Source organism: Hippopotamus amphibius, chromosome 16 (genome assembly GCF_030028045.1).
Source record: "Hippopotamus amphibius kiboko isolate mHipAmp2 chromosome 16, mHipAmp2.hap2, whole genome shotgun sequence".
Lineage (NCBI taxonomy): Eukaryota > Metazoa > Chordata > Mammalia > Artiodactyla > Hippopotamidae > Hippopotamus > Hippopotamus amphibius.
This window is the reverse complement of record NC_080201.1, coordinates 4365257-4377918: the sequence shown is the minus strand read 5'-3', so window position 1 is coordinate 4377918 and position 12662 is coordinate 4365257. Positions and strand designations below refer to the sequence as shown.

The following is a 12662-nucleotide window of genomic DNA, read 5'->3' as shown; positions in this document are numbered from 1 at the left end:
GCTAAGCCATTGATTTCTCACCAGAAACCCAGGGCTGAGGACACCTGTCCTGCTTACCTTACCCTGCAGTCATAATCTATTAAGAAACCCATGAAGTTAAACCACCATAAAGAAATACCATGGGGACTTTCTAGGTGGCGCAGTGGTTAAGAATCCGCCTGCCAATGCAGGGGACACAAGTTCGATCCCTACTCCAGGAAGATCACACATGCCACGGAGCAACGAAGCCTGTGCGCCACAACTACTGAGCCTGCGCTCGACAGCCCATGAGCCACAACTATGGAGCCCATATGCCTCAACTACTGAAGCCCATATGCCTAGAGCCCATGCTACACAAGAGAAGCCACCAAAATGAGGAGCCCGTGCACCATAATGAAGAGTAGCCCCCGCTCACAACTAGAGAGAGCCTGTGTGCAGCAACGAAGAGCCAATGCATCAAATAAATAAATAAATAAATACATTTATTTATTTATTTAAAAAAAAACAAAAAAGAAAGAAAAAAGAAACACCATGTCCAGGACTTCTCTGGTGGTTAAGATTCCATGTTCCCAATGCAGGGGGCCCAGGTTTGAACCTGGTCAGGGAACTAGATCTCACATGTATGCTACAACTAAGAGTTCACATGCCACAACTAAGGAACATGTGAGGCACAACTAAGGAGCCAGCACAACCAAATAAGTAAATATATATTAAAAAAAAAAAAATCATATTTCACTAACCTCCCAAGCACATCTGGAAAAGCACTTGCAGGAGGAGACAGAAGAAACAGGCGCTTCCCCTAGTGGAGCTCAGAGGTCTCCACGCAGCAGCTGTCTGACCAGAACTTGTAATGGTCACTGTGCTACCACTTGGGGTTTTGGTGGCCAAGGCTCACCTTGAAACTGAGGCTTGACCTCCCAGGAGCAGGAGGCGAAGCCGCCGAACACGTGGCCGTCGTGGTCCTCAAGCAGCAGCACGCAGGGCCCCCAGTGTGTGATGCGCCCGCAGAGCTGGGAGAAGCTGTGCCCGTGGAGCTCGGACGAGAAGAGCAGGCGCCAGCGGTGCCGCTGCTCCTGGGGCAGGTGGGAGTTGATGTAGACGACGGACAGGACGTCCAGGATGCTCGCAAACTCCTGCTCCTGGTTGACCTGGCGCTCGGGGACCAGGGTGGCCAGATCCAGGGACGAGCGCAGGAGGAGAAAGCCTTGGTGGATGACCACGCTCAGAAACGTGGCCACGTGGGGGGCCCTGAACACCCAGTCCTCGAGTGCAGCTTGGTCACAGTCACAGTCCAGCCGCTGAGGCCCCGGAAGCTTCTCGCCGTCTAGGGGAGGAGAAGACAGTACCAGTGGGTGATGACCTCGCCTTCTGTCTACTCACCTAAACCTGCCCTGTCCAGCAGGGGAGCCACGCGTGTTTCGTCTGCATTGCGATGTGCGGTAAGTGTAAAATGCATCCCTCATTTCAAAGGCTTGGCATGAAAAAAAAAAAAAGACTGTAAAATATCTCAGTCCTTTTTTTTTACATAGGTTGCCAATGTTAAAGTGTATTTTGAACATATTCTTAAAATTAATTTCACTTGTTTCTTTTTGCTAGTTTCACGTGGTCACTAGAAGACTTACAATTTCATGTGTGGTTGGCTTCGGCATTCACATTCTGTCTCTGTTGGACAGTGATCATCTAAACAATTCACCACCAACATGCTTACCTTCTCTCTGTGTTCCAAGCTGCATTTCAGAGGCCCAGGAGACAGCTACCCCCTCACCCCAGGACCCTGAGACCCCCCAGCAATCTTTCCTGAGAGGGCCACACCAAAAGCCACTAGTTCCAACAAAGTCATTTGGAAAAGATTGAGAAGTGTGTCATCTTCCAGCTAATCAGCGTAGTGGTTGGTAACTCCCTGGGCACCCGTCTAGTTTACCTGGGGAGAACGGGTTCCATTAACCACAAATGATGCTTAATTGTTTCCAATTGGCACCCATCATTCTGATTTCCATCTCTTACCTACTAAGAACAGAGGTGACGTGGCGGTGGTGCCAAAAGACAGACTACTGGTACCTCATATGTATGTTATGGTTTTATATAGTGTATTATTTCATTCTTCTCTCCAAGTTCCAAATACCCCACTTAATTTTTCAAACTGTGTTTAAAACTCCAGCTTTATAATAAAACAGTAACACGTTTATGAAACAAATCTCTACTTTGCAAAGAGAGTCACAAGGTATTTTTAAATCCCAAGTAAATTTCAATATATATTGTTTCTCAGCCAACAACAGCAGAATACACATTCTTCTCAAGTGTACCTGGAATATTCTCCAGACAGACCGCATGTTAGGCTATAGAACATGCCTCAATGAACTGAAAAAAACTGAAATCATATAACGTATGTTCTTCAATCACAATATAATGAAATTATGAATCAGTAACAGAAGGCAATTTGGGAAATTCACAAACACGTAGAAATTAAAGAACATACCTCTAAACAATCAATGGCCAAAGAAGAAATCATGAGGGAAGTTAGAAAATACTGAGATGAAAAAAAAAAACCACACACACAATATACCAAAACTTATGGGATTCAGCTAAAGCAGTGCTTAGAGGGAAATTTATAGTCAGAAATACCTATATGAAAAAGGAGAAAGATCTCAAATCAATAACCTAACCTTCTAACTTGAGAAACTAGAAAAAGAAAAATAGAGATCAGAATCAAGATGGCAGAGTAGTAGGACGTGGAACTCACATCTTCCCATAAATACATCAAGAATACCTCTACAAATGAAATAATTCCACAGAACACCCACTGAACAATAGCAGAAGGCCTCAAACACCTGAAAGGACAAGAAAGATCTCCATGTAACCATGGATGAAGGGAAAAAAAAAAAAAAAGAAGCAGGATGGATTCTGCAACCTGGGAGGAAGCTGAAGGAGAGGAGAGGTTCCCACACCCTGGGAAGTCCCCTCATCAGCAGGGCGATCAGCTGGGACAGAAAAGGAGCTTCAGAGGCTCAGAGGAGAGCACAGCAGCTGTTCAGTGGCAGGCAGGATGGAGAGAGACCTACACAGACGGTCGTGCCACCGCCCTGCATGTCCCAGCCTGAGACGCATGTCCACTGGTGTGGGCGGAGGCTGGCTGCTGGAACACAGGGTTTAGAGGACAGACCTGGGGAGAGCACTGCTGTTGGCTGCGTGGAGACAGCCTGAAGGGGCTGGAGTGTGGGGCACAGCAACTAGGAGTGTTCGCGGAAGAACACCAGGCCACTGTAGAAGTGCAGCACCATTGTTAAATGGCGTGCCCAGGGAGAGGTGGGGCCGCCACTGCAGCCGCTTTCCCCACCCGCTGGCTCCTGCCTCCGCGGCCTCCAGGGGAGGCTCTCACCCAGGTAGGCTCACACACCCCAGCCACTGCCTCAGTGGCCCCAGGAGCAGAAACCAGGGGGTTGACCATGCACAGAGGTGGTGCTGAAATCACAGCTGAGCCCCAGCGGCCATGCATCTTAGGAAGCAGAGCTGAAATCTCTCCCCACAGCTGCGCAAACCACAGACTTACACCTCCACTGCCAGCTTTGTAAATTCAGTGTTTGCAGAACATCTGAAAGGACAACTGGTGCTCCCGCAGCTGGGACAGGTCTGGCCATAGCAGCCATGGGCTTTGTGGGCACGTATGGGAGCTGAGCTGGGCCAGGGTCTGAGCTGCCTTTGTAGCTCCCACAGTGGGTCCAGGCGTGAGACTACTGCGGCCCTGGGACCTGACCTCAGTGGCTCTGCACTGGTGGCCTTGTGAAAACAAAGCCCGAGAGGCACCTGGGCCAATTTCCAGCATACCCATGGTTGAGGTGGGGCCGAGGGCAGTGCCAACAACAGTGTGCTTTGTGAGCCTCCACAGCAGGTGAAAGAGGACATGCTCACAGATGAACAACTCTAGCAGAGGAATACTCAGTGGCTCCTCTCCCAGTGGGAGCACTCCAGTCCCACCTACCTCAAACCACAGCTCAGAAACGGGTCTGGGGCTTCTACACCAACAACTAGAGAGCAGACCCTGCCCTAGACAGGGCAGTGACAACCACAGAGGAGAGAGGAGGCCCCGCTCCCTATCCAGTGCAGGCCCTGGTCACCACAACACCAGTCAAACCCCCATCAAGGGGAAAGGGCATCATACACTGAGCACAGGCATCCACACCAAAAACAGCCCTCACACCAAAAGTATTAAGCCCACGCAGGCTACACAGGGATGACCCCACATATAAACAGCCCTCCAAGACCACAGTAGATAACTGTTTCTCCTAAACTCATAGAGCAAGAGAAATATATGTAAAATGAAGAAGCAGAGGAACCACTCCCAACTAAAAGATCGAGAGAATCCCCTTGAAAGAACAAACAATGAAATAGGCCTCTTCAGTCTAATAGATACCGAGTTCAAAAAGGAGATTGAAAATACTGAAGGGATTAAAAAGGGCTATCGACAGAAATGCAGATTAAAAAGGAACTAGAAACTATAAGGAGGAATCAAGAAAAATCAGAAAGCTCATTTGCTGAGACGAGAGTTGAGCTAAAGGCTATGAATAGCAGAATGAATAGTGCAGAAGAAGGAATAAGTGAAATGGAAGATTGAATAATGGAAATCACCTAATCAGGAAGCCAAGTTTTTTTAAAAAATGAAAGCAGTACAAGAGACCTATGTGAGAACATAAAGTGTGCCAATCTATGCATAATAGAGATCCCAGAAGGAGAAGAAAGAGAGAAGGGGATTGAAAATGTATTTGAAGAAATTATGGCTGAAAACTTCCCAAACCTAAAGAAGGAAACAGACATCCAGGTATCTGAGGCACAGAGGGTCTCAAACAAGATAAACCCAAACAGACCTGCACCAAGACATGTTATAATAAAAATGGCAAAAGTTAAAGAGAGGATTTTAAAGGCAACAAGAGAAAAACATAAAGTTAATGACAAGGGAACCCCCATAAGGCTTTCAGCAGATTTCTCTACAGAAACATTGCAGGTCAGAAGGGAGAGGCAAGATTTATTCAAACTCCTGAAAGGGAAAAATCTGCAACCTAGGACACTCTACCCAGCAAGATTATCATTTAGAATAGAAGGAGAAAGAAAGAATTTCTCAGACAAGCAAAAACTAAAAGAATGCAGCAATACTAAACCTATCCTAAAGGAAATATTGAAAGGTCTTCTCTAAATAGAAAAGAAGCAAGAAGCTATACGAAAAAGAAAATCACATTTTTTTTTCCTAGAATGTGTTTGAGTCCATATGACTACCAGTCTAAAGCAAGTAGATATAGGAAGGGGTTAACATACTTGAAAAATAGGGCAACCACAAATCAAAAACATAACAATAGATTCACAAAAATCAAAAAGAAGAGAATATAAGCATAATACAAAAGTAAAGCATCAAACCACAATAGGAAAAACAAAAAGAGAAAGAAAGGGACAAAGAAGAAATATAAAATCAATAGGAAAATAAGGTTAAAACAGCAATAAATACATATCTATCACTAATTACCTTAATGTCAATGGACTAAATGCTCCCATCAAAAGACACAGAGTGGCAGGTTGGATAAAAACAAGAGCCTATGCTATGCTGCCTACAAGAGGCCCACTTTAGGGCAAAGGACACACGTATATTAAAAGTGAGAGTATGGAAAAAGATATTTCATGCAAACAGAAATGAAAAGAAAGCAGGGATCGGGCTTCCTAGCTGGCACCATGGTTGAGAATCTGCCTGCCAATGCAGGGGACATGGGTTCGATCCCTACTCCAGGAAGATCCCACGGGCTGCGGAGCAACTAAGCCCGTGCGCCACAACTATTGAGCCCATATGCTGCAACTACTGAAGCCCACGTGCCTAGAGCCCATGCTCCGCAACAAGAGAAGCCACGGCAATGAGGAGCACGCACACTACAACAAAGAGTAGCCCCCACTCACCGCAACTACAAAGAAAGCCCGTGCACAGCAAAAAAGACCCAACACAGCCAATAAAATAAATAAATAAATAAATGTATTTAAAAAAAAAAGAAAGCAGGGGTCACAATCCTCATACCAGACAAAATAGACTCTAAACAAAGGCTATAAAGAAAGATAAAGAAGGACAGTATATAATGATAAAAGGATCAATACGAGAGGGTATTACACTCATCAACATATACGCACCCTAACACATAAAACAAACACTAACAGACATACAGGGAGAAACTGACAGGATTACAGTAATAATAGGAGACTTTAACACCCCACTCACATCAATGGACAGATCTTTGAGGCAGAAAATCAATAAAGCAACAGAGGTCCCAAATGATACAACAGAACAGTTAGACTTAATTGATATCTTCAGGACATTACATTCAAAAAAAGCAGAATACACCATCTTTTCATGTGCACATGGAACATTCTCCAGGATTGACCACACACTTGAGCACAAAACAAGCCATGACAAATTTAAGAATACAGAAACTATTGCAAGCATCTTTTCTGACCACGACGGCATGAAACTAAATACAACCATAGAAAAAGAAATGAGGAAAAAACAATTACATGGAGACTAAACAATATGCTACTAAAAAAACCAATGGGTCAATGATGATATCAAAGAAGAAATTTAAAAATACCTTGAGGCAAATGACAGTGAAAACACAAGAACTATGGGATGCAGCAAAAGCAGTTCTCAGGGAAGATACAGGCCTTCTTTAAGAAAGAAGAAAAATCTCAAATAAACAACCTAACCTACCACCAAACAAAATTAGAAAAAGAAGAACAAACAAAACCTAAAGTCAGCAGAAGGAAAGAGAATAAAGATCAGAGAGGAAATAAATAAAAGAGAGATTAAAAAACAAACAAGAAAATCAATAAAACCAAGAGCAGGCTCTTTGAAAAGGGTAAACAAAATTCACAAACCTCTGGCCAGGCTCACCAAAAAGAAAAGAAAGAAGACCCAAATAAGCAAAATAAGAAATGACAGAGGAGAAATCACAGCAGATACCACAGAAATATACACACAAAAAAAACCATAAGAGAGTACTGTGAACAATTACATGCCAACAAATTTGATAACCTTGAAGAAATGGACAACTTTCTAGAAACATACAGCCCACCAAAACTGAATCACAAGGAGGGACTTCCCTGGTGGTGCAGTGGCTAGGAATCCATCTGCCAATGCAGGGGACATGGGTTTGATCCCTAGTCCAGGAAGATCCCATATGCTGCGGAGCAACTAAGCCCGTGTGCGACATATATTGAGCCTGTGCTCTAGAGCCCACGAGCCACAACTACTGAACCTGTGTGCTGCAACTACTGAAGCCCATGTGCCTAGAGACCATGCTCTGCAACAAAAGAAGCCACCACAATTAGAAACCCATGCACTGCAACCAAGAGCAGTCCCCGCTAGCCACAACTAGAGCAAGCCTGTGTGCAGCAACGAAGACCCAACACAGCCAAAAAATAATAATAAATTTTTTAAAATTGAAAAAAAAAAAAAAACAATCACGAAGGAGACAACTTAAACAGACCAATTACTAGAAAGTAAATCAAATCTGTAAAAAAAAGAAAAAAAAACCTGCCTAAAATAAAAGTCCAGGATCAGATGGCTTCACAGGGAAATTCTACCAAACATACAAAAAGAACTTATACTGATCTTTCTCAAATTCTTCCAAAAGATTGAAGAGGAAAGAGCACTCTCAAAGACATTCTATGAAGCCACCATCACCCTGGTAGCAAAACCAAAGACACTACCAAAAAAGAATATTACAGGCCAATATCTTTGATGAATATAGATGCAAAAATTCTCAGTGAAATATTAGTAAACAGAATCCAACAACACATTAAAAAGGTCATATACGACCACCAAGTTGGATTCATCTCAGGATCACCAGGATGGTTCAACATATGCAAATCAATCAACGTGATACACCACATCAACAAAAGACAGGACAAAGCCACATGATTACCTCCATAGATGCAGAAAGCCAACTTGATAAAATTCAATATCCATTCATGATAAAAAAAAAAACCCTTATGAAGGTGGGTATAGAGGGAACATATCTCAACATAAGAAAGGCTATTTATGACAAACCCACAGCCAATATAATACTCAATGGTGAAAAGCTGAAAGCCTTCCTGCTAAAATCTGGAACAAGATAAGGATGGCCACTCTCACCACTTTTCTTCAATATAATATTGGAAATCCTAGCCACAGCAATCGGACAAAAAATAGAAATAAAAGGTATTTAAATTGGTAGGGAAGAGGTAAAGTTGTCATTATACACAGATGACATGAAAAAATATATATAGAAACCCCTCAAGACCCCACACAAAAACTACTAGAACTGATAAACGAATTCAGCAAGCTGGCAGTATACAAGATCAACATACAGAAATCAATTGCATTTCTTTACACTAATGATGAAATATCAGAAAGGGAATGTAAACAAATAATCCCTTTTAAAATCACACCAAAAAAAAAAAATACTTAGGAATAAACCTCACCAAGGAAGTAAAAGACTTATATGCACAGAACTACAAAACTTTCATAAAGGAAACTAAAGATGACTCAAACAAATGGAAAGATATCCCACACTCTTGGAAGGAAAGAATATTATTTAAATGGCCATACTATCCAAAGCAATCTGTAGATTAATTGTGATACCTATGAAATTACCCATGACATTTTTCACAGAAATAGAACAAATAACACTAAAATTTATATGGGACCACAAAAGACCCAGAATTGTCAAAGCAACCCTGAGGAAAAAGAACAAAGCTGGAGGCATAACCCTCCCAGACTTCAGACAATACTACAAAGTTACAGTAATCAAAACAGCATGATACTGGCACAAAAACAGGCATGCAGATCAATGGAACAGAACAGAGACCCCAGAAATAAACCCACACATCTATGGTCAATTAATCTTCGACAAAGGAGGCAAGACTATACAATGGAGAAAAGACAGTCTCTTCAGCAAGTGATATTGCGACAGATGGACAGCTGCATGTATTCGTAAATCAATGAAGTTAGAACACATCCTCCCACCAAGCACAAAAATAAACTCAAAATGACTTAAAGACCTAAATATAAGACAAGACACCATAAAACTCCTGGAAGAGAACACAGGGAAAACATTCTCTGACATAAATCATACCGATGTTTTCTTAGGTCAGCCTCCCAGGGCAATAGAAATAAAAGTCAAAATAAACAAATGGGACCTAATTAAATGTACAAGCTTTCTCACAGCAAAGGAAACCATAAATGAAACAAAAAAGACAACCTACAGACTCGGAGAAAATATTTGCAAATGATGTGACCAACAAGGGCTCAATTTCCAAAATATACAAACAGTTCAGACAACTCAACAACAACAACAAAAAAACAAACAACCCAATCCAAAAATGTGCAGAAGACCTGAGACTTTTCTCCAAAGAAAACATACAGACAGCCAAGAGGCACATGAAGAGATGTTCAACATCGCTAATTATTAGAGAAATGTAAATCAAAACTACAATGAGGTACCACCTCACACCAGTCACAATGGCCATCATTAAAAAGTCTACAAATAACAAATGCTGGGGAGGGTGTGGAGAAAAGGGACCTCTCCTACAGTGTTGGTGGGAATGTAAATTGGTGCAGCTGCTATGGAGAACAGCATGGAGGTTTCCCCAAAAACTAAAAATACAGTTGATATGTGATCTGGCAATCCCACTCCTGGGCATATATCCAGACAAAACTCTAATTCTAAAAGATACCTGCACCCCTACGTTCATAGCATCACTATTCACAATAGCCAAGACACGGAAACAACCTAAATTAAATGTCCATCAACAGGTGAATGGATAAAGAAGATGTGGTCTAAATATACAATGGACTACTACTCAGCCATCAAAAAGAATGAAATAATGTCACTGGCAGCAACATGGATGGACCTAGAGATTATCATACTAAGAAAGGTAAGTCAGAAAGAGCAAGACAAACACCATATGATGTCACTTCTATGTGGAATCTAAAATATGACAGAAATCAACACATCTCTGAAACAAAAACAGACTCACAGACATAGAGAACAGGCTTGTGGTTGCCAAGGGGGAGGCAGGGGAGGGGAGGGAAGGATTGGGAGTTTGGAATTAACAGAGGCAAACTAGTATATATAAGATGGATAAACAACAAGGTCCTACTGCAGAGCAAAGGGAACTATATTCAATATCCTGTAACAAACCATAATGGGACAGAAAAAGAATAAATACATACATATATGTAAAACTGAGTCACTTTGCTGTACAGCAGAAACTAACATAACATTGTAAATCAAGTATACTTCAATAAATTTTTTTTTTAAAAAAAGGAAAGAAAACCAAACTAAAATCTAAAAGAAGCAGAAGAAAGGAAATAAAAGACTTGGATGAAGATAGATGAAATAGAGGTTAGACAGCAGACAAAATCCACAGAACCAAAAGATGGCTCTCTGAAAGTAACGGAAAGTGAACAAACTGTTAGCTAGGCTGAGCAAGAAAAAAAAGAGAAGACTCACGTGACTAACATCAGAAATGAAAGTGGGGATGTCAATCCTGACCTTGCAGAAATAAAGGTTATAAGGAAACACTATGAACAATTGTATGCTAACGATTAGATAATCTAAATAGTCCTCCAAAGTTGGAAGATGCACACTTGCTGATTTCCGATGTTAATACAAGGCTACAGTAATGCAGATGGCGTGGTACCACTCTGGACACCAAGGGCGAAGGACCACGGCAGGGCACTTGCCTTGAAGCTTCATCTCAGAGAACAGGTGAGCAGCCAGTGCCTGCACCCGGGACGGGGAGCCTGGGGCTTGCTTCTGAGTCCAGCCTCTCAGCTCCTGTCTGTATTTTAGCACGTGCACCACAGAGCCAACCAGATCCTCTGTAAACTTGAAGAGCACAATTTTACCATTAATCGCATTTCCGCTGTGACCTATCACCTACATCATATCAATATGGGGAAGGGCGTCTTCTCTCTTTAAGGTCAACTGGGATGGACCACTACGAATGTGGGAAAAGATCATGTAACCTGGGTCGGTATTCATTGTTCCAGTGATACCCTGGGCTGGTCTAGTTCACCAATGGCTTTTTGTCCAGGAGTTCTGACCTCAACCAGTCACGTGGTGTAGGTTCCCCCCAGGGTGGACTTCTGCACACTGCCTCCATCAGCTGCTTAATCGTCCTAAGTCCCCCACCAAAGGACACCAAGACTGCCTGGGATGGCTGCAAAGGGCCTGGTGGCCTCTTACCTGTTGGACCTCACTTGCTTTCACGGGACCTTCTGTGGCAGAAATCATTTTCAGGATCACGAGACTCTTCTCCTCAGCATTTCCTTTTAACAGGTGGGACATGGATGCTGTGAACTGCTCCTGGGAGACGCGCTCACTGGGCCCCTTGGCCCTCCCGGTCACGTCCATCCTCCGCATGCCATCAAACAGCCTGGTGACCATCTCTGGGGGAAGAGCTTCCCCAACGTGGCTCTGTGGGGACATGTAGGTGAAAAGGCCAGACAGGATGTCAGTCAAACGTGGGAGGATGATGGGAAAATAACGAAGGGACCAAGACCAACCACTGCTACCAGCACATAACCTTCCTAGACCCCCAAATGCACCAAATCTCCCCACCTAAGGGCATCACGCCACCCCAGGACCCACATACCTAACGCGTCCTGGCTTGGGGCTCAGACCCTTCCATCACCTGTCCCCATCCTGCCCTCCAGACGTCCCCGTCTCCCCAGACTGGCCGTGACATCCCTGCCTCCGGCCATCGTCTGCTCTTCACTCTGCTCACAGCAGCTCCTCCACTCTGGACCCTCACAGCTGTCATGTGCATGTCTGAATTGACTTCCACAAGAAACACACGGTCCATGTAGTGCTAAATGGGTCTCCTCTATGCTAGGGACGTCCGAATATATTAGCTAGCTTTATCTACCCGAGTTCTTTGTGCTCAACATGCATTGGGGGGGGGGGGGGGGGGGGCAGTGTAAATTGGGAAATTTGGAGTGACATATCCACCCTACTATATATAAAATAGATCACTAATGAGAACTCACTGGATAGCAGAGGGAACTCTACTCAATACTCTGTAGTGGCCTACATGGAAACAGAATCTAAAAGAGCCGATATGTGTATATGTATAACTGAATCACTTTGCTGTGCAGCAGAAACTAACACAACATTGTAAATGAACTCTGCTCCAATAAAAATTCATTTTTAAAAATCTGGTTCTTGGGCTTCCCTGGTGGCACAGTGGTTAAGAATCTGCCTGCCAATGCAGTTTCAATCCCTGGTCCAGGAAGATCCCGCAGGCTATGAGGCAACTAAGCCCGTGCACCACAACTGCTGAAGCCCACGCACCCCAACGACTGAAGCCCGTGCACTCTAGGGCCTGAGTGCTGACAACTACTGAGCCTGCATGCTGCAACCACTGAAGCCCGCTCACCTAGAGCCCGTGCTCCACAAGAGAAGCCACGGCAATGAGAAGCCCTCGCACTGCAACAAAGAGTAGCCCCTGCTCGCCACAACTAGAGAAAGCCTGTGTGCAGCAACGAAGGCCCAATGCAGCCAAAAATAAAATAAAATAAAATAAACAATGACAGGTAATAGTATGAACTCATGTTTTTCAGCATGTATAAATAAATACAGATATAAAAAGATCCAGTTCTTAATTGTCTTGCC

General features: G+C 43.5%; 1 protein-coding gene across 3 annotated transcripts in view; it reads right to left on the bottom strand.

The window, feature by feature from the left end:
- MEAK7 (MTOR associated protein, eak-7 homolog) overlaps positions 1–12662 on the bottom strand; it is a 39794-nt gene that overhangs the window by 18187 nt on the left and 8945 nt on the right. For all 3 annotated transcript variants that reach the window (XM_057713578.1, XM_057713579.1, XM_057713580.1), the window contains 3 exons: positions 11235–11465; positions 10730–10874; positions 875–1303 (listed from right to left, as the gene is read on the bottom strand). In XM_057713578.1, the coding sequence (XP_057569561.1) occupies positions 875–1303; positions 10730–10874; positions 11235–11465 (805 nt within the window). The remainder of the gene's footprint in view (positions 1–874; positions 1304–10729; positions 10875–11234; positions 11466–12662) is intronic.